General features: G+C 35.0%; 2 protein-coding genes across 6 annotated transcripts; one reads left to right on the top strand and one right to left on the bottom strand.

Annotated features, from left to right (window-relative positions):
• The first annotated feature begins 1,136 nt into the window (after positions 1 to 1,136).
• Positions 1,137 to 14,390, top strand: LOC130460732 (NADH kinase-like). Of its 5 annotated transcripts, XR_008920819.1 has the most exons (6): positions 1,137 to 1,574; positions 2,993 to 3,166; positions 4,282 to 4,823; positions 5,444 to 6,239; positions 6,412 to 6,492; positions 14,007 to 14,390. XR_008920819.1 is itself a non-coding variant. In XM_056828233.1 (4 exons), the coding sequence occupies exons 1-4, from the start codon at positions 1,374 to 1,376 to the stop codon at positions 14,064 to 14,066; spliced, it is 588 nt and encodes a 195-aa protein (XP_056684211.1). In that variant the 5' UTR covers positions 1,164 to 1,373; the 3' UTR covers positions 14,067 to 14,390. The 5 variants fall into 5 exon arrangements, 1 of the variants encoding a protein (XP_056684211.1); XR_008920821.1 differs by lacking the exon at positions 2,993 to 3,166 and having other exon boundaries at positions 1,139 to 1,574; XR_008920822.1 differs by lacking the exon at positions 4,282 to 4,823 and having other exon boundaries at positions 1,142 to 1,574.
• A 3,018-nt stretch (positions 14,391 to 17,408) lies between these two features.
• Positions 17,409 to 20,828, bottom strand: LOC110789463 (iron-sulfur cluster assembly protein 1). The gene is made up of 3 exons (XM_021994129.2): positions 20,224 to 20,828; positions 18,684 to 18,738; positions 17,409 to 17,822 (listed from the first exon to the last, which is right to left on the bottom strand). The coding sequence occupies exons 1-3, from the start codon at positions 20,522 to 20,524 to the stop codon at positions 17,666 to 17,668; spliced, it is 513 nt and encodes a 170-aa protein (XP_021849821.2). The 5' UTR covers positions 20,525 to 20,828; the 3' UTR covers positions 17,409 to 17,665.
• Positions 20,829 to 21,029: the final 201 nt, after the last annotated feature.

Here is a 21,029-nt window from a genome sequence, read left to right as displayed (position 1 = left end):
ATTTTTGGTAATATATGAATTAAATAGAGGTGTAATTTGAAGTAAGGGTGGCAATGGATCGGAGGTAGATCGGGCCGATGGAGATTCATCCGCCTCCATCCGTCAACTTTTCATCCATCATCCAACCCATCCGTCACTCCATTTACCCTCCATCCACACCCGACTCATCCATCATGCATCCGCGGATGAATCAGGTGGATCGGATGATTAGCCGGTGTAATTAAAATTATCGTCAACTTTATTTATAATATCAATCAATATAAAGTAATATGTGTTAATATAGTGGACAAATGAATTATAATTTTGATACATTTACATTATAAAATAACCAAAAATACTAATAATAAAAAAAATATTAAGTAATACATACAGGATTATATTAATAATTACGTAATTGTAGTAAACAAAATTAATAATTTTAACGGATGGATTGATGGATCAGATGATGGATCGGGTGACGGGTTGGATGAAGCTCCATCCGAATCCGACCCGACCCATCACCCAATCCACACGCCACTGTTTAACAACAATGTTTAATCGGGTTTCAACCATAAATTCGGTTCGGGTTGTTCGAATATCCGTCGGACTTTGATGAAATTGTCACCCCTTTGAAGGTTGAAAAAATATATAAATTATATGTTGAATTAATTGAATGTTAAAGGGGTGAAGTGGAAGAGGTTAATGTGTATATTAGACTATTAGTAATTGATGTTGAAAAGGAAGATGAAATGGAAGGGAGTTAAAGTTGTAAAACATAGAAATAATAAATAAATAAATAAAAACTAATAATGAATTGATGAATGAAATGAGAGATGACACATGACTTCCAATAATCTATGGTGACACATAGCTTCCAATAATTTATGGTTATCCTTTTTAAATACTACTAGGTATAGATTTAATTATGTTAATTAAGTAATTAAAAAAATCTTTAAAAAATCCCACGAAAATACCAAAAAAAAAAATCGTGGAATATTTTTTGTTTAATAAATTTTGGAGATTGTTTTATAAATTTTAATTTTAATTTGAATAATCAATAAATTAAAATAAATTAAATTATGATTAACGATATGTTATTAGTGACTAATCGGAATATGAGTTAAAATAAATCCAAGGAAATTTTTACTTCTTCCAAGGAAATCCACATTATTTTAAAGTTGATTTCCTTGGATGAAGTAAAATTCTTTCTTGGATTTATCATTTCCCGTCCCAAAATGTTATTCACGAGTATTCACATTCATCATAATTCATACATGTAATCAAATTCCATTTCTTTCCCTCAAAAAAAAACCAAATTCCATTTCTACGAATCTACCATCAGCTTGTTTCAGCACCGCCGGTGAGTTTGGCGCCCCCACTGATGCCACAGTGTGATGCGTGTCACATTAACAACCTCAGCAGCGAGTTTCAGTTTGGCACCCAGAATTGAACCGCAGAACCTGGAAAATCGATTGCTTCTACATGGACAAGGAGAACAAACAATGGCCAGGAGAAAGATTTTGTTGCTCTTGAAACCCTTTGATGTTCACCATCTTCGCCTTTCTGAATCATTTTCTGGAGTTTCCAATTCTAAGGTTCTTTTTCGTTATCCCCACCTTTTGTTTTAGCCAATTTTTTAGGTTAATTCAAACACTAAGAATTCAAATGTTTATGTTAGCTTCAATTAATTTATAGTTAGAAAGAAATTTGTAGTTCAAATTTCCTAGCTTTGCGTAATAAAAGGCTAATCAAATATCTCTTATAAACCTTTACTGTTTTTTTTGGTAGTGGAGTTAATGTTAGAATTAGTCCAATAAAAAATCCTGTTAACTATGTATAATATCATTGCAATGTTGAAACTGCACATTTGAACTGTTCCCCCTTTACGCAAATCTCTTGCTTTAGATAACTGGGCTATTAATTAGAAGATACATGTATCCTGTCCAGTGTTACATAATTCCCTAATCTCCCTGCGAATTGCGATCCGAAAAGAGCGAATTATGGTCGGTTTTCGCCTATATTTGTCCCATTTTGGGCGAACCGCGAATTGAAAAAGCGAATTATATAGCGAATTATGTTACACTGATCCTGTCTATTAGGATATTCCCCTAAATGATACACCATATGATAATAACAAGCAAGAATCTTACTTTCTTCTATCTAGTCAAAGTGCACTTTTGGCTTATCCGTGGCTATATCTACTAATTTGGTAGACAATGCTATGGAGTTGAACTCAGTGGAAATGATGGTAGTATGGTGGGTTTGCAATAAAAGTGAAAAATGTTTTGCAACTATAAGAACATCTATGATCCCATGTTTGGACTTATGGAGATTCGAGTAACTCTTAGATTGGAGACTTTATTTTTTTAGATCCTTTTTGTCGAGTCTTTCGTGCATATCTGCTGAAATCCATCTTGATTTTGTCAGAACGATAATAATTTTTGACCTAGGCACCTAGCAGAACATTTTAGGGACTTCACTTTTTATTTTAGTCATGGTAATACTCAAAATCTCAGAGTTCTAGATGCTAGTTTACCATAATGGACTGAGTAATCGTAAGTTTGGGTAATTCCAAGGACAAAAAGTTGTAGATTTAGCCTCTAGCCTTTTGCAAAACATGCTTGTTATAAACTTATAATGAATGTCTATTTCAGCTGCCTACTTCCCTGTCTATACTCTAGTAAATAAAAGTGTCTGTTGAATGACTGCTATCAAGAAGCGCAAATATGATGGTGCAGGGGTGTGCACAGTGCACCAAGTGCACTGGTGCCCAAACGACATGCAATAAATATAAAACGCGGATATCTTGTTGAATCCGGAGAAGAAAAGAACAAACGCTGTTTTTCTGATAAAAAAAGAACAAACGTTGTTCTTTTGTTAAAAAAAAGAACAAACGTTGTTCTTTTGTTAAAAAAAAGAACAATGACTGGCTCTGTCCCTTTTTTTTCGTTCTTTTGTTTTTCACTCTATTTTTCTGGTATATATACCTTCTTTTTTATAATTTTCAAATCAGAATTTGTGAAGAGGAGAGAGAAAAACTATGGAAAGGAGAGAGAAACTGTGAAGAGGAGAGAGAAAGTAATGGAAAATTCTCAGATATTGGTTGATTTTTCTACTTCAATGTCAAATTCTATTGATTCTTCTTCTTCAAATTTGAATTCCTCTGCTGATAATTCGATTTGTGAAGGTAATTTTTCAATTTTTTAAAACGAATTACTTATTTATGATGATTTTGATTTCCATGTTCATTATTTTCATCATTTCAATTTATTTTGATTTTTTTGATCATTTCGATTTCTGCATTTCTCAATAACCTTGATTAATGTATTTTGATTCTATATTTTGATAATTTTGAGGAAAAATTGATATTGACAGTCCTAACTATGGTCACTTCACTTTTAAAGGTCCCAACTTTTTATTATTCTAGAGTGGTCTCAACTTTAAGGTGTGTTTTCCCAGAATGGTCCTTTAGTTTATTAAACTGTTAATTAAGTTGATTTAAGCATATCATACTATTCTATTTACTTCATTTAATTAAAAAATATGGTTATTGCACGAGAGATATGAGTCTTAATTAAGTTATTTAGCACTTAATTTTAACTAAGGGACCATTTTTGGAAAGGACTCTCTATAGTTAGGACCACTATGAGATAATCAAAAGTTGGGACCTTTTAACGTAAACCGGCCATAGTTGGGACTGATAATATCAATTTTTCCTAATTTTGATGATTAATGTATCTTGATTATATATTTCTGGTGATTTTGATTTCTGTTCTTTTTTCGATTTTATATGTTCTTTTAGTCTTATCTTTTGTTCTTTTATATATTGGTTCTCATATATGTATTAAGAGATTGTAATAATACAGAAAATAATTATTGAACATGTTGTTCTTTTTTTCTTTAGCTTGTTGTTCTTTGTTCTTTTTTGCTTTAGCTTGTTGTTCTTTTGATATTACACACTTCAGATCAAATTGTTCTTTTACCATTTTTGTTGTTCTTTTATCTTTTTTTGTTGTTCTTTTTTCACATGGTTAAAATAAATGTTCTACATGATATGTTCTTTTCTGCTATTTTTAATGTTCTTTTTCTTTACTTTATTATGTTCTTTTATGCTCTATTGTTGTTCGTTTTTTTATTGGTAATATTGTTTTACATGGTTAAAATAAGTGTTCTACATGATATGTTCTTTTCTGTATTTATAATGTTCTTTTTCTTTATTTATAATGTTCTTTTAGGTTCATCCTCTTTTTGTTCTTTTGAGGAATTGCTCTGTTTATTCAGCCTTTCTTCTTGTTCTTTCAGCTGTTTTTGAAGATTTAACATCATTTGTTGCGGGTCAAGTAAAAGCTTCATTTGCCTTTCAATACTGTACTTTTGAAAAAAGAACAAACATAAAAGAACATTAAGATTTATATCTAATAAACATAAAAGAACAGAACAACAAAACCCAAAAAAAAAAAAAAAACAAGTGCACCGTTCTTATCATGAACATGGCTTGTATTTCTTATCCTTCCCCCTCTTTTTTTTTATTTTTTTTATTTTTCATTTTCTATATATATAATATTTCTCCTATTGGATTCATAAATTCTCATTTTAGAAACACATTCTTGAGAGAGAAAGAGGAGTGCTTTTAGTTTCTCCCAACAAAAGAGAGATTTTATGAGAGAGAAAGTTCAAAACAAATTTTCTCCTCCTTCTTTCTCTGAAATGTGATTTTAATTGAATTACGTTTACAAAAAACTAGTTTATTAAGCGAAATACTATTTCAATTTCGCTATTTTTTGAATTTTTTTATTCATTCAAAGAGGTTTATGCTGTTGATGAAGGTGCATCGGGTGATTAAGGTAAATTTTCTTGTTCTTAATTCTATGTTCTTTTTAAATTTTAATGTTCTTTTCTTATAACTTTCTATTTCTGTGGCATCAAAACAGTGTGTTCTTTTTTAGAATCAGCAATTGTTCTTTTTACATGTTTATAGTGTTGTTTTCAGATATCTTTTGATAAATAAAATAACGGAATTAGAACATAAATTGGTTGAAAAAGAACATTTCCAGAACTTAAAAGAACAAGAAAAAATATAGAACTGGCTTTAAAGTTCATCAAAGGTTCGTCGTTTTATTTTTTAATTAGAACATAAATTGGTTGGAAAAGAACATTTCCAGAACTTAAAAGAACAAGAAAAATTATAAATCTGGTTTTAAAGTTCATCAAAGTTTTATTTTTTAATTAGAACATACTGTAAATTGGTTGGAAAAGAACATTTCCAGAACTTAAAAGAACAAGAAAAAATATAACTGCTTTTTATATTTGTACCTTTTGTCTGATTTGTCAATATTAGTGTTCTTTTTGTTAGTGTTCTTTTTGTTAATGTTCTTTTTGTTAATGTTCTTTTGTTAATGTTCTTTTTTTTTGCGGTTTTTATTTTTGTTGCGTTTTATTGTTATTTATGTGCGTTTTGGGACAGGTGCACCAAGAGCACCATGCACACCCCTGCACAATCTGAGCGTTGATCAAGAAGTAGCACATTTCGAGTTGGGTGCAGGGAAAGGAATTGTCCAATTCCTTGAAAGATTTCATGTTTCACACTAACATGAAACTTCTGATACTTGGCATGGACAACCTATCTCGATAGTTCACTCATCTACTTCATGCTATCTGTGTCTTGCCATCTTCTTGATGTATAAGGTCACAGAAAAATCGAGTGAATGTGGAAACTGCATATTTGAAAAGTTTATCTGTCTGGATTATTCACTTGTTGGGTCCTCATGGTTTCATTTTTTAACTCTTAATGGTGAACTTGGATTTTGTTTTGTTTTCTATCTTATGAACAGTACATTACATGTATGCTAATGTTACGATTTCTTGAATAATTAAAAGCTGTTGTCATGCTACTAGAGTAATCGTTGTTGTCTGAAGCCATGTAACTATGTAAAGCTATATCAGATGCGGTACTATGACCATTTTTTTTTGGGTAATTGTCACCCGGGTACAATTAATTCTGTACAAAACTGCAGACACTTCGCCATTTGGACAACAGAATTCAAGTTCACAGGGATGCTATAAGCTTTTGTCAGGAAGTTCTAAAACGAAAGTCGGTTGAGTGGGAAACTCTATTTCACACTGATTTATCTCGCCCAATCCGAGACGTGGATTTGGTCGTAACTGTTGGAGGTGATGGCACTCTTTTACAAGCTAGTCACTTTATGGATGATAGTGTTCCAGTTGTAGGACTAAATTCGGATCCCACACAGGTTGAAGAGGTACACTTTTTTTTTATCATCACTCGCTGATTTTCCTCTTTTTCAAAGATTAGGATTTTAACTATTTTCTCCCCTACAACCAACCCACCTCCCCCAATAAAAAAATTAAAAAACAAAAGATTTCAGCACATGAAATTGTGTTGGTTGAGCTAACTTGTTTTATCTGGCACAGGTGGAACGGTTCAAAGACGAGTTTGATGCTACTAGAAGTGCAGGCTACCTTTGTGCAGCTACTGTCAACAACTTTGAACAGGTGAGACTGCAGCAATAACTATTATGTTATCAACATTCTTATTCTAGAGTCTAGCCAGCCGACTGTTATGCTTGTTTGCGAATAATGTGTGATGAGCCACATTCTTGACCTTTGAGGACTGTAGTTTTACTTGGAGAGTTGGAGGTTCTATCTTGGATTATATTTGTTGAAGGCCTGGATGGCTGGACCTTATGGGGTTTGAATAAGACTGCAACATGTTCAGGATTATATCCCTCTACTGAGATGTTATGACCATTATATTTCAGGACGATTTCAATGGGAAGGCCATTTAAAGGATGAAATGGGATGTTAATGTTCGTGTACCTTGAGAAGGAAACTAGTAAAAGACGATGAAATAAATTAGACAACTTAAGGTAGGAAAAGTGAATAAGTGTTACTGTGTCAGAGGCAAACACGATCTGCAGAGAACCATCATAAACCTTCTATAATTCTCACTTATTCTAGAAGGAATACCAAATACCAAGGGAAAAGATGTGAATGCACAATAGAGTTTGTTGGATCTGGTGGGAAGAGTAGCAATGCTATCTTGCAGTAAAGTAGTTAGATTCTTAAGTATTTGTGCAAGGCAGTTAAGTGATGGTTTAATTAAAGGGGATGAGAGGCATAATGCAGAGTCATTCAGTTAGAGGGAGAAAACATCATTGGGGAGAACACCGACCTCACGAAAATTGGTTAACCTTGTAATTGATGATTATTCGCCCTGGTTTTCATCAATTCAATCATATCTTACTTGCTTTTCCCTAATTTTTTCTTCATTTAGGTTTAAATTTCTTCTTCGGATATTTTTCAAAACCACCAATTAATTGCTCACTTTTGGAAATAACTACCTTTTAAATGTTTTATTTTAGAAAAAAAAATACTTAAAAAACACCGACTTTAACTAGCACTACCTTTTAATGAATTTCAACATAATTTACCGTTAATGGGGCCTACTTTAAACTTGTCGCTACTTAATTTTCATTCCGTTACAAATTCTATGTATATTTAACTCTTCTTACCTCTAATTAGTTCAAATGTCAACCCCATTGATAATCTAAGCTAAGAAGTATACTTTCCTAGAAACAACATTCTACATTATAAGGGTAGAACAAAAGAAAGAATTAAGTAATTGATGTGCAATTGGGAACTAGGGTTATAATTGATTGTGTAATAAGGGGCAAAAATAACATTTCAAGTGGTAATAATGGAGGGAAGTTGACGGTGAATGTTAACGGAAGGTAGTGCCACTCAAACTTTTGTGTTTTTAAGGTAGTTTTTGTAAATGAAAAACTTTAAAGGTACTTGTTTCCACAAGTGAACATTTGATAGGCACTTTCTCACAAAAAACCATTTTTCTTTATTAATTCTCTACATTTTCTTAGTGTGAGTTTACCAAAGGTTTTACTGGATTCTTAGTAAGATCACTGTCTCTTTGCTGCACTTCAAATATTGCATTTGACGCAGAAAGATAGCTTTCAAATTTAAGCTTACAGAAGTCGATGACGTTTCTCAAAGTAAATACTAGAAGCAATGTCTATTTACTTCAGAGTGATAAATGTCAAAACTCAAACTTACACGAGGCATTAATATTTTCCCCTCCAAGATCAGTGATCTTTTTAGTCAATGTTAAAAAAAATTGAAAATCATAAAAAGAATATGATTACTAGAAAAGCTTAAGATGTAATTTGAATTGCACAATTAGGGGAATATAAGATGTTCTGCTATCCATTTTCAATAGGGGAAAACTTAATTATTTCATAAGTACTGTATACCGTATCGTTTTTATGTCCAAGATAAAGGATGTGAAATCCACCAAAGGAACCAACTGAATTCAGGTTTCCCCTTTTTGTTGCATTCCAAAGAGTGACACGGTACTCAGATTTCTTAAAACTCTTCTGCATGTTCACATGTTTGGTAAACCCTGATCCTAGATATGGTACTGTGGTTGGAAGTCCTTGGAACTTATATGAGAATTTATCATTATCCCTGACAAAAAGCAAATGGTAGAGCTGAAAACGCAAATTGTCACGTTCTTCCGCTCATCAACCAAACAAAGTATATTTCTCCCTGGAAAAGAGCAAAGGAGATGGTTAGACACGGTGCATGTCCATTTAGAGTGCACTGAGAGTGTGTGTGGGCTCCACTGCTCATTGAGTTGCTTCTATTTGGAATCATTGTGAGAGTGAATTCTTTTACATTAAGGCTCCGTTTGGTAGGGCGTAAAACGTTTTCATGGAAAACGGTTTTTCCCTTTTTAATCATTTTACGTTGTTTGGTTGGGTAAGGGAAGGAAAACAATTTTCCATTACTCTCTCAAAGGTGGAAAACCTTTTTCCATTTGAAAGGGAGGGAAACCACTTTTCCTTCTTTCCTCCTTACCTCCCTCTCCTTTCTTCCCCTCAATCTTCACCATCTTCTCCCATTTTCCTTTAAGTTACCAAACAAAGGAAAACTAATTTGAAATTGTGTTTTCCCTTGAAAAATGTTTTCCATGGAAAATCATTTTACAATGAAAACGTTTTACGCCTTACCAAACGGAGCCTAAGGGCCAATGGAAACTTTGGACTTCCTAGTCATATGGGAGAAAGGGAAAGGCTTGTCACGAGGAATACAGATGAACCTGGTGGTAGATGCCTAACAAACCCTTTTGCAATCATTAAGACTGTAGTAAAAAGTATCCAAAGTATTTTGCAAGGAACTCAGTGCCAATAATGTGCTGTCATGAGGATTTCATCAAAAGAGAAACTCTAAATGAAAGACTAAAAAATAATACGGGTAATATTGAGTCATGAAAGATGGGACTTGGAATAGTGGGAATGTATCGGCAAAGGGTATATGTGCACCCTTTGGGGCATTTTCCGAATTGTGCATCCATAATCTTATCTCCTCTGTAGGTATGGATATTATGTTTCCCTTTTCCTTCCTAGCTATCTATTCTAACTACTTCTCAACTTATTTCCCAAGTTATCCATAAAGATATACTCTCACTCCCCATAGCGGCCCTGGCCCTAGACCAGTCTATTATGTTTAGTGCGTTTGTCAATAAGATAGGTCATGTGTGCCGAAATTAAGAAACAGTAACAGTTATAGCTGTAGAAAGATAATGCACATCGACATGCTTTGGGGGAAAAAAAGCAATTGTAACAGTCAGTATGCCAGGTCAGGATTGTGGGTTTGGGTAGGGCAAAGGATAAGAAGTTGTTCCAGCGAGATGCAGTAATGGCAATTTGGTTTATTTGGCTTAGAAAAGGCTCAACAACAACAACAAAGCCTTAGTCCCAAAATGATTTGGGGTCGGCTAACATGAATCGTCGTAGGAGATCGTCATTGTCACCAATCAAACCAGAAAGGAGCAGGAAGTAAAAAGAAAAAACAAGGAAGAGAAAGTGAAATTAATGAAAGTAAGATGAGAGAAAAATGTATATATATTATAGAAGAAATATTGTAAGAGATAATAAAAAATAAGTAAAATTTAAAATAAATAAATAAGATAAATAAGTACATTTCAAAATAGCATGTGAAATTAAAAAAATTTGAAAGGATTTTAAAAATAAAATAAAAAATATAAATAAAAAATAGAGAGAATCAGAAACATTGAAGCTGTATAAGTCAAATGAAGTCATCAATGTATATTCTCTCCCTCCATTCTGTCCTATCCAACGCCATACTTTCCTCAATCCCAAGAAAGCTCATATCGTGCTCAATCACCTTCCTCCAAGTTTTCTTAGGTCTTCCCCTACCCATTGCAATGCTATCACTTTGCCACCTTTCTATCCTCCTAACTGGAGCATCACTTGATCTTCTGCTTACATGTCCAAACCATCTTAAAATCAATCGGTGCAACCCTTCTTTCTTCCTAATAATCTCATTCCTCAAACGATCATTTCTTGTATGCCCACACATCCAATGTAACATGCTCATCTCCGCCACATTCATCTTGTGCACGTGACAATGTTTCACTGCCCAGCATTTCGTGTCGTATAACAAAGCCGGTCGAATTGCCGTGCGGTAAAATTTTCCCTTCAATCTTTGGGGCATGCCTGAATCACATAGGAACCCCGTGGCACCTTTCCACTTCAACCAACCTGCTTTGATTCTATAGGCCACATCGCCATCCAATCCTCCATCCTTTTGGATAATAGATCCTAAATAACAGAACATTTCAGAGCCTTGGACAATTTTCCCATCTAAGATAATCGCCCCTGTCTCTCTATCTTGGACTCCACTAAACTTACACTCCCATATATTCCGTCTTGTTTCTACTCATCCTAAAACCCCGAGATTCCAAAGTTTGTCTCCATAATTCCAACTTATTTTCCACTCCTTTTGTTTCATCAATCAACACAATATTATCTGTAAACATCATGCACCAGGGTATACCATCTTGGATTAACCTCGTCAATTCGTCCATGAATATAACAAAAAGAAACGGACTAAGTGCGGAACCTTGATGCACTCCAATCGTAATGGGGAATTCTTCGGTCTTACCAACACTAGTTCTCACACTCGTGCTAACTCCCTCATACATGTCCTTGATGATATCAATATACTTCCTCGGAATTCCTTTCCTACTTAAATCCCACCAAAGAATTTCTCTTGGTACCTTATCATACGCCTTCTCCAAATCAATGAAAACCATATGTAAATCCTTCTTCTTATCCCGATAATTCTCCATTAGTTGCCTTATAAGATGAATGGCCTCCATAGTCGATCTCCCAGGCATAAATCCAAACTGGTTCTCCGAAATTTTCAGCTCAATAATCCGCTCCCAAAGTTTCATAGTATGACTCATTTGTTTGATTCCTCGATAGTTGGCACAATCCTGGACATCACCCTTATTCTTGTACAAGGGGATGATAGTACTTTTCCTCCACTCTAATGGCATCCTATTACTTCCCCAAATCTTGTTGAAAAGAGTTGTTAACCATACAACCCTCTCTCTCCCAAGCATCTCCAGTCTTCGATACGTATACCATCGGGCCCCACTGCCCTCTTGCGTCCCATCTTTTTCAGTGCCATTTGGCTTAGAAAAGGCTCAGATTTTTTAAAAATGTTACTACCCTTATGTGATTTGTTTTGGGATAAAGTGACCTTGTTAGCTTCTTTATGGAGGTGGATGGGGGTTTCCCGAATTAATCTCCAGGGAGAGGAATTGGGATAATCTGTAATTTTGATAGAGTTTCTTTATGAGGACGCTTTTCCTCTTTCTGGATTACCCTTTTTAAGTTTTAATAAAATGCTTTTTCTTATGAAACAAAAGTATGCCTGGTCAGGCTAGCATGGTTTCTTGTTAAAGATAGTTAAATATTTCAAGTCAGGATTCAGGCATATGAAGTGTAGAACATGTCCCAAAGAATTGAGCATCCCTGGATCATAAAGCAAGATTGCCATCAACACCACCACTCAAAATATTACCTTTCTTCAGAAAACAGGACATCTGGTCGAAATATATACTTGAACTAAAGGTTGAAGGAGTATTAAATACTTGCGTGCCGTAGTGCAATCAACTCCTCACTGTATTACCTTTGAGCCACTAAGCTAATTTGATACCTACTACTGTATAATCGACATTATTATGTGACATGGCCATTTGACCATCCATATACAAATATGGAAGAGATAGTAGATTAAAGTTATTCCTTCACTATGTCGTTTGGCTGACCTATACTAATTTAAATTAGTAATTTAAGAAATCTCAAATCAAGTAGTATAATTAACTTCAACCTGTAATTTCAGAAAAGATCTAAAATGTAATATCAAGTGCTATACCAATTAAATTTTGTTTGAATCAACAAATGGTTTGTGTTCTCTCCTGCCGTAAGGCCCATAAGCTATGTTACTCCGACACTTCGTCGGACGGTGGGTGTCGGTGTCGACACGACCCGACCCGCGACACGACGCTCGACACGTGTCCGGGAAGGTGTCGACACCGGTGTCGGAAAAGGGTCGGAAAAGAAGTGTCGAAATCGGGATTTCAAAACCCTAACTCTAACAATTGAAGGCCGAGGAAGGAGAGAAGAAAATTATTATTAGGGCTTTTATTGTAGAAGAAAAAACGAGTGGAATGGACTATTCAATTTTGATTTTCGTTGAAATTTACTCCGAATCAGCCATAGCCATGGCTTCCGGCGTTCCTTCTTCCTTCTCCCGTCATTTATGGAACTTACACCTTTTACTTTTCTTTTTTTTTTACCTTTTTTTTTTTAATTAAATTAGGGGGTGGAAAGTGGGACAAACCCACGTGCTTTTCTAGGTATCTAGGAACTTTACACTTTTTTATTTATTGTTTTAACTTTTTATTATTAAATTAGTGGTGGGAAGTGGGACAAATCCACCTGCCTTTTTCTAGAATTCTAGGAAATTTACTGTTTGCACCTTTTCTTTTCTTTTTTACGTTTTTAATAAATGCCTGATACATTTCCCTCTAAACTCCAAAAGTCATTTAATTTTCTTTTCTGTTATTTTATTTGTTACTTTTTCCAATACTGGATTCTTTGTATTTTTTTCTGTTTTTAATTTATTACCTTACTTTTATTAATATTTTAATCTTTATTTTTTTATTTACTAAATATGAAAAAAAATTATTTTATAAAGTGTCTTTTTTTTTTCCGACACTTTATTTTGGAGCCGTGTCTAAAAAATAAGTCAAGACACTCCTTTGACCGTGTCGGAGTGTCTGTAAATATTTGGATCGAAGTGTCGGACACTCCGACACCGTGTCAGACACGACACCGACACTCGTGTCTGAGTAACATAGCCCATAAGTCAAAGATGGGAGAACAGGAAAAGGAATATACTTCCTCCGTTATTCTTTTAGTTGTACCATATTGACTGTGTGCACTATTCACATACTTATCTTTGACCCTTGTTATTTATATGTAAGGTAAATTATATTCATGTGGGATCTTGTTAGATTTGTCTCAACATGAATTTTCAAACTATCAACTTTTTATAATTTTCCTCAAAGATAATTAGAGATATTAGTGGTCAAAGTTTTGCATTGGCAAACATGCCAAGTCAATATGGTACAACTAAAGAAACCCAGAGGAAGTAGATGATTTATAGTTTCAGAGTTTTGCCATTTACACAGGATACCGTTGGCGTCTAAGTGATCAAGTTATTAGAAATAGATAGCTATGTTTGGATGGCCAAGTATGAAAATAAATAAGGGACACATTCTTTAGTAGGTGTTTCTTTCTCTGCAATCTATAGATCCTCTCTATTATTTCCCCTTGTTTTGTCCAGAAAAACAGTTATTGGGTCCTCTTTTCTTTTGTGCTCACTATTGGTGCTTAGATATTAGATGCAAGCGCTTGTTCTTTTCAACCTTTTCTGTTTATGAATAAGTTCTGGTTAATTTTAGTAAATACAGTTAAAATAACTTAATAGAGAATTGTAATACTGATCACCTAATAATATCCCCACCATTTGGAAATTGTATTTTACAACTTTTTATTTTTGTAATTTGATGTAATCACAATGCATGAGTTAAAAGGTTTGCAATACGTGAGCAGGTACCTGGTTACAACATTCAAAATTGTTCCAAGAGGGACCGAAGGTGCTGTAAGTGTTGAGGGAACCATTGCTGGGCTTCTAGCTTCAATTCTGCTTGCCTTTGTTGGTTGTCTTATTCGCCAGGTTCTCTATTCTACTTGCAGCTGAATTCTGTACAATTGTGTTTTCTTTCTTAAAGTTTGTTGCATGGAAATTTTGCTTTTTTTCACTGGCTTGCTGGATAATACGACAATGGGCCTACTAAGGATTGTTATCTTTGTAGCGTGTTTGGTTACTGGGTAGCGAGTCGCCCGAAGTGCTAGATTAGCTAATCTAACTTGTAACGTAATTATGTAAGCACCATATAAGACCCAAGTTTTTACATCCAGTGGAGCCTTCTATGATTCTATCTCCTTCCCAGTAAATAGGACTTGACTAAAGTAAATTAAGTCCATGATAGCATCATGCTCCACAAATTCCCGTGGCGAGGGGATTGTGGAGACTTCTTTTTAATCTTTATGTCTGCTAAGAATTTGGCTTCGTAACACTTGACACTGTCACCACAAGTCCACAACACAACACAGGTGTTGCTAAGGGTTGATTAACACAGCCTACCTTCAGAAGGTGAACGGTTTTTGGAAGCTGTGTCAATTTATTTTTATGCAGTAGTTCAAACGTAAAATTTTACCAGTAATTAACCAAAACTTCACTCATATACAGTTTTCTTTAGTCAATTAATTGGGACGATCATTCTCTGGGAGTTAGTGCCAGAGGCCAGAGTATTGATATTAAAGTGACTGATCAGGTTCGAAAATGTGTCGCTAGAGGTATAGGGGTTTCGCAGCGAATTGGTTAATGTGTTTAAATGCTTCTGGTATCCACAGCTTCGTTTGGAAGTGAAGCTTCTTAGGGAGAGCACTATACAGTGGAATAAACGCTTTTGGTTGTTTGGGTAGGAGGCTAAAGTTTTTGGTGGAGAAAATGGATGAGAAGGAACAAACGCTATCCTGGACCTTGGTGTATAGGAGTAGTAGTTTGAAGGAAAAAGGTACTGTCTTAGTTAAAGGGAAATATTGCTACGTTTTTGGAGTCAAAAAGCAACGTGGCAGTGTACTGGTGAATGGTGATGGTGAAAAGGATTTTGCATCATGTCGTTAACAAAGGGGGAAAGTTGGACTTTTATCTAGGCATCTGTGATGAGAAAGATCCGTACGGATGATGTTTTGAAGGGAAGTTATTTCAGGTTAGCAAGTAGCTGCCGTTACTTCCTATGTGTTCTCTGGTACCCATGCTGGATGCTCGATGCTTCAACATATGGACTCTTGCACTTCATTTTGGACCAAAATACAAACTTTTTTTGAGTGGTCGAGAATGGCACTTTGATACGTACTTGTGTTTTAGTCTGAGTATCATGGTACGACCTCTTATCTGATCTCTTAATGGAATCTGAACTTTTCTTTAGTTGATGCCTTTTGGGTTCAAGCAGGCTAGGTCAAAGATGGTTTGTCAACTTAAAGAGAAGGCGAGAGAATTAGTAGAAAATAATGAAAGTTGATTCCTTTTGAAACTTGGTGGGGCACATGGAAGAAGGGATATCGGCTGATTTGTTGGGGCATAGTGTGTTAATCTGTGAAGCTTTCAAGTTATCTCCTTTTGACTCTCTTGTATAGCTGGAGCCTGTATCCAAGTACTTCTTTTGTAGGAATGCCTGTTATTTCCCATCTCTGTAGATAAGATCATATCAGTTCTTTATCTTGAGATTTTGCTGTTCTCTATGGTTAATGCCTACTTGAGGTGAATTGTTTTCTGTTTTTATGCCTAGGTCTCCTCAAGCATTGTTGCACCTGTTTTGGGTCTGTCAAATATATTTCGGGGGACACCTTTGCATTCTCTTTTTAAACATTCTCATTAGTGCTTTCAAAAACAAACAAAAAAGAACATTTCTCATTAGTTATTAAGTACTTCCTCCAACTTTTAATACTCGCAACGTTTGTGTATTTTACACTATTCACATATTCTATTTTGACTATTGTTTGGTTATTTATATGTAAGATAAAACATAATCATGTAGGATCTTGTTAGATTCGTCTCAATTTGTATTTTCAAAATATTAACTTTTTATAATTTTTGCTTAAAATAATTAAAGATATGAATGATCAAAGTTTTGCATAGGCATGCGTGAAAGTTAACAACGTTGCAAGTATTAAAAATCGGAGGAAGTATCACTTATAAAAAATGATATACAACCAATTTTTTACTTCATGTACAATTTTTGACTGAATCATGAAGAGAAAGCTCTTCACTATTTGTTGGACATAGGATTTGTTCATACTACTTCAATTGCGTCTTATTGGCTGTCAAGTACTTCAAGTTGGAATAGCTTGATAAATGTCAAACTTTTCATTTGGGACGACATGCAAATATCCAAATATGAGGAGCAATCGAGCAAGGGCTATAAGTTTGGAGAAGTTATCCAAGCATATTTTGGGAGCCAAAATTTAGCTAGATTTGTAACACGACTGTTCCACAACAGTTCATGTTTACTTCCTTACTAATAGGGCATTATATTCTTAATATTTAGGCTCTAAACTGTTTTCCTTTTCTGAAGTTGTCAGAATACTAACCTTTTTGAATCAGGATTATAATGATGGTCATGTTATTTTAACATAATCTTTGCTCTAGTCCTTCACTTTTTTCTGTTATTGACATTGAATGGACATTTGTACTAGAATTCAAGTAGATTACTATCTTGGATCATGTCAAAAAAGCAAAGTTTAACCAAGGTGTTTGCCAAGGGACCCCATAGTGAACTGCTTCAATGCGTCAGCTTGTGAAATTGCTAGTTCTGGTGTACCTAGCATGAAAATTCAAGAAAAAAGCATGTTGCGATGATGTCTCAACTTTCAGTCACATTAACCCACCATCGTAGCTTCTGTTGTGAGTAGTCTCTCATTATATATACTGCTTTAGGGAATATTTGAACGATAATAGTAGGTGGGTGATAAGGGAAAAGGGATGCACAATAGGTGGGTGATAAGGGAAAAGGTATGCACAATTGTGGCAGTGACCGGAGTTACTCTTATTGTGGTGGCGGTGGTTTGGTTGTACGGGAAGAGAAGAATACAGAGAGATCGATTTGGAATGTAAAAGGTAACTTGATAAAAGCAGGTAAGACGCATGGTAAGCGCGATTTTTAGCTCTTTACAACAAATGATTGTGACAGAAAATGGTGAAATCTGATAGTCTTTCACTCTTTGTAATGTAGTACTAGTAGCAATTACAACCTAAACAGAACTCTTAATATTTTTCCTTAATCTTGCTTAAAATCAATCTTAACAACAGTTTACAAGTTCTTGGCAAACTTGCATGCAGCAGGTTTAATCAAATATCACATATGTGCAGATCTCCAAATAAAACAAATATGCAGTTCCAAACGTATTTTTCTTCATTATCATCTGAAAGAAGGTATATTTGGACAAGACAATCCACAATAGCAAAATTAATGTACATAATGATCGATATAAGGTAAACCTAGTTCAAGACAACTTTGCCAAAATTATACCCAAGTGATGCTGGTACAACATTTATTTATACAAAACGGCGATCATATTCTAACAGTAGCTTATCACTAATCTCAGTCTTCCACCTCTGAGATGAATGAAAGAATCCACTTCAAGCCTCAGACAGCCTTCTCGGTCGATGCAGCCTCAGAGCTGCTACCACTTTGCTTTGCACGCTTTGCTTCGTAGTCCTTAACAGCAGCTTTGATTGCATCCTCAGCAAGCATACTGCAATGTAGTTTCACAGGTGGGAGTGACAAATGTTTTGCAATTTCCCTGAAAATCATTACACAAATTTCCATCATCAATCGGTTATAATATATCAAACTAATTTCTCATACAATACAGTTGGGAAATTAGGCAGCTGTTCAACCACATGTAAGTTCACACACTCTAGTCTTGTCGTGGTTAGTCTATGATAAACCAGATAGTTGGTTAATAAAGATCATCCGTGATTCATCAAAGATATCTTCTACAATGCAAAGTTACGTAGATGTTAATGTGATAAAAATAAAAGCATCAAATATCTTCTGTGGTATGACTCCGCAGAAATACAGCATACATATGCCACAAGATTGAGTGTTACAACACCACAAAACAATAATTTACGTGATATACCATCACAGCGATATCACCACCACACACCTATGTAAACAGGACTTGCCAGAGGATTTTCCGATCATGCATTTAAATTGTAACGTGGTCTATTAGCTAACTACTTCAGACGGAAACGAATAAGTGATTTAATGAAACATTTGGTTAGCCACATCTTTAGCCAAAATTGAAAATTCTTAATCATGGATGCTTTTATACTTTCACCATCGATAACCTTCAAAGGACCTAATCCATAACATTTAGGACAGTCATAATGGTTATAACACATAAACAAGGGATTTGTGGTACTGGTTGGATATGGTGATAGAAGAATTTGAAGAAAAAAAACAGCCGGGTCCAGATATACCACTCTCATCCCAAAGCCACACTTAAACTGAAGGGTTTCGCCTCGCTGAATACAATAACTTGATAAGAAAATACTCCGTAATTCTCTAGATAAGATAAGTCGTCATACGATCATGATAAAAATTACTTAAGTGAGAATTGAAAAAACTATATCAGACCAGGAGTTTAGCAACTTACGTGTTTTTTATTGTCACCACATCCTCCATTTGTCTCCCTTTGACCCACTCAGTAGCTGAAGAAAAAGAAACAAAACGATATTCCAGTAAGAATTTTCACACAGATGCATTTATAGAGCTCCAAATAAACAACAGCATTCAATATAGCAGATAGGCTAATAGACGACAACTTCTGCACACAGATTAACTTTAATAATTACAAGAACCAGCATCATCAAGATAACACAACATTAGAAGAAGAAATGCTCTCAATAAGATCAATTATGACCTTTAAAAGACTTTCTTGCTTTTCTATCCACGTGAAGTTCAACACACCAGAGCCTGATCTACAGGAGAGTGAATCTTCTGAAAAAATTCAATGTATTGCCCCTGACAACTCGTAACATATATGACCAGAAGATACTGGACCTAACACAATAAAATAGTGTGGTAGTGCCTCTGTTAGCTGAGATGCCAAGCAAGGAGCAATGATTACGCCACAGGCTTCCATTAATACAGCTATGTATCCCTTTTTCAATGACAAGCCAACATAGCTACAAACAACAACCCGAGTGACAAACTTCTAGGTCTATATAGGCTGCTTAGAATTACTTTAAAATTTTAAAGCCACATTAGAATCTGGGAGTGGCATCAAAGCAAATTGTGTTATGTGCTTGGCAACGAAAGCAACTGGCTCAATGAATATGATACAGAGATCCAACGGATAAAAAGAGCCTAGTCAAACCCTATGTTTCATAGTAATCATTAACAAACGAAGAACAAAAGGTTGCAATATCCAAACATCTTATAACCTGCAATTATGAATTTATGATCTAAGTATTCATGCATGAATACTCTCCATCATCAAACTTTTTTCTCATAGAATTACAAGTAAAATCTTTACCCAAGTACATAGCTTAAGAAGGTGCGATAATAGGTTGTCGACTTTGAAGTCTAGAATGCAAAGCTTTGCTATTCAGAGATGGGCCAATTATCGAATCGAGTTTCCCCTAAAGTCCTAAACCAAATAAAATTCATCACCCAAAAAGCAGATGTGTCTTGATAGAAAATCAAACACTGCTAACGAATTCACCCAACAGAAACCGATCATCTTAACCTCTGTGGGTTCCTTGGACTTCAAAGGTTAAATTCTACTTGTCTTCTCCATTTAAAAAACCCTAGCACCTCACACATTCAGCTGCAGGCTCGGCTATGAACTTCAATTAGGTGCCGAGTCTCAATTGAAAATGACATCAATCCATTACATATAACTCCCAAGATAATTATGAAAGAAGCAACCATAAGTCTAGTTGAATCTCAAATATGCTACTTCATTACAATTAATTTTTCCAATAACTAGCAGAAATCAAATTAATGCAGTTACAAGAACATAAACAATCGAATATAAAGCTTCACCAAAAACTAAGCATGCGAATTGATCAAGCAAATTAAACAAAAGTCCCAAGAAATTCAAACCCAGGCCAGTTAAAATCGAAAAATTAACACCCAAATTATCAAATTCAAAAAAGAAGAATAAAAAAATAAAAAAATAAAAAACACACCAACAGAAGAAGAAGCGATAGCAGAACCGCAACCAAAAGTCTTAAAACGGGCATCAACAATCTTGCCAGTTTTATCATCAACCCTAATTTGAAGCTTCATAACATCCCCACAAGCAGGAGCACCCACAAGACCCGTCCCCACATCTGGGTCGTTATTATCGAAGGACCCAACATTTCTAGGGTTGTTGTAGTGATCCACCACCCTCTCATGGTAGTGGCGCGGCAGCACCAAAGGTGTCGCGCGCAACTGGGGTTGCAATTGGGCGTGCGCTAGGATCTTCTTACAGCTTTGACGCAACATTTTTATTTTTTGTTTTGAATTAGGGTTTTGTTTAATTGAAAATGATTGAAGGAGGAGAGATATTTGGGGGTTTTGGGTGGTTATAGACCTTATACTCCGTAGGCAGGGATGAGATATTTGTTAAGTCGGTTGTTTAGGGTGAGAATTTGGCGGTGTGGACACGTGCCTATATGTTGTCCAAAATGTTGGAAATGTGAAGTCAAAGTTGACCTTGCCGGAAAATTTACCGGTTGCATCGTATATCTAAAAGTTAGGTTTGATACGACGGAAGACTGTCTTAACTTTTAGAGCAATTTTCATAACTTTAACCTACAGAACAACAACTTCAACGCATAAAATTACAAGGTGTACAAATAAAACAAATTGCATGATTCACATTAGCCGAAAAAAGGGAGAAATATAAAAATCAGACTTTTAGCGCTTAAAGTTAAGTTAATAAAAGTAAAAGTTAGGTTTGAGATGAAAAAGACTGTCTTAACTTTTAGAACAATTTCCATAACTTTAA

The sequence above is a fragment of the Spinacia oleracea genome, chromosome 5 (assembly GCF_020520425.1).
Source record: "Spinacia oleracea cultivar Varoflay chromosome 5, BTI_SOV_V1, whole genome shotgun sequence".
Lineage (NCBI taxonomy): Eukaryota > Viridiplantae > Streptophyta > Magnoliopsida > Caryophyllales > Amaranthaceae > Spinacia > Spinacia oleracea.
This window is presented reverse-complemented; position numbering and strand designations above follow the sequence as displayed.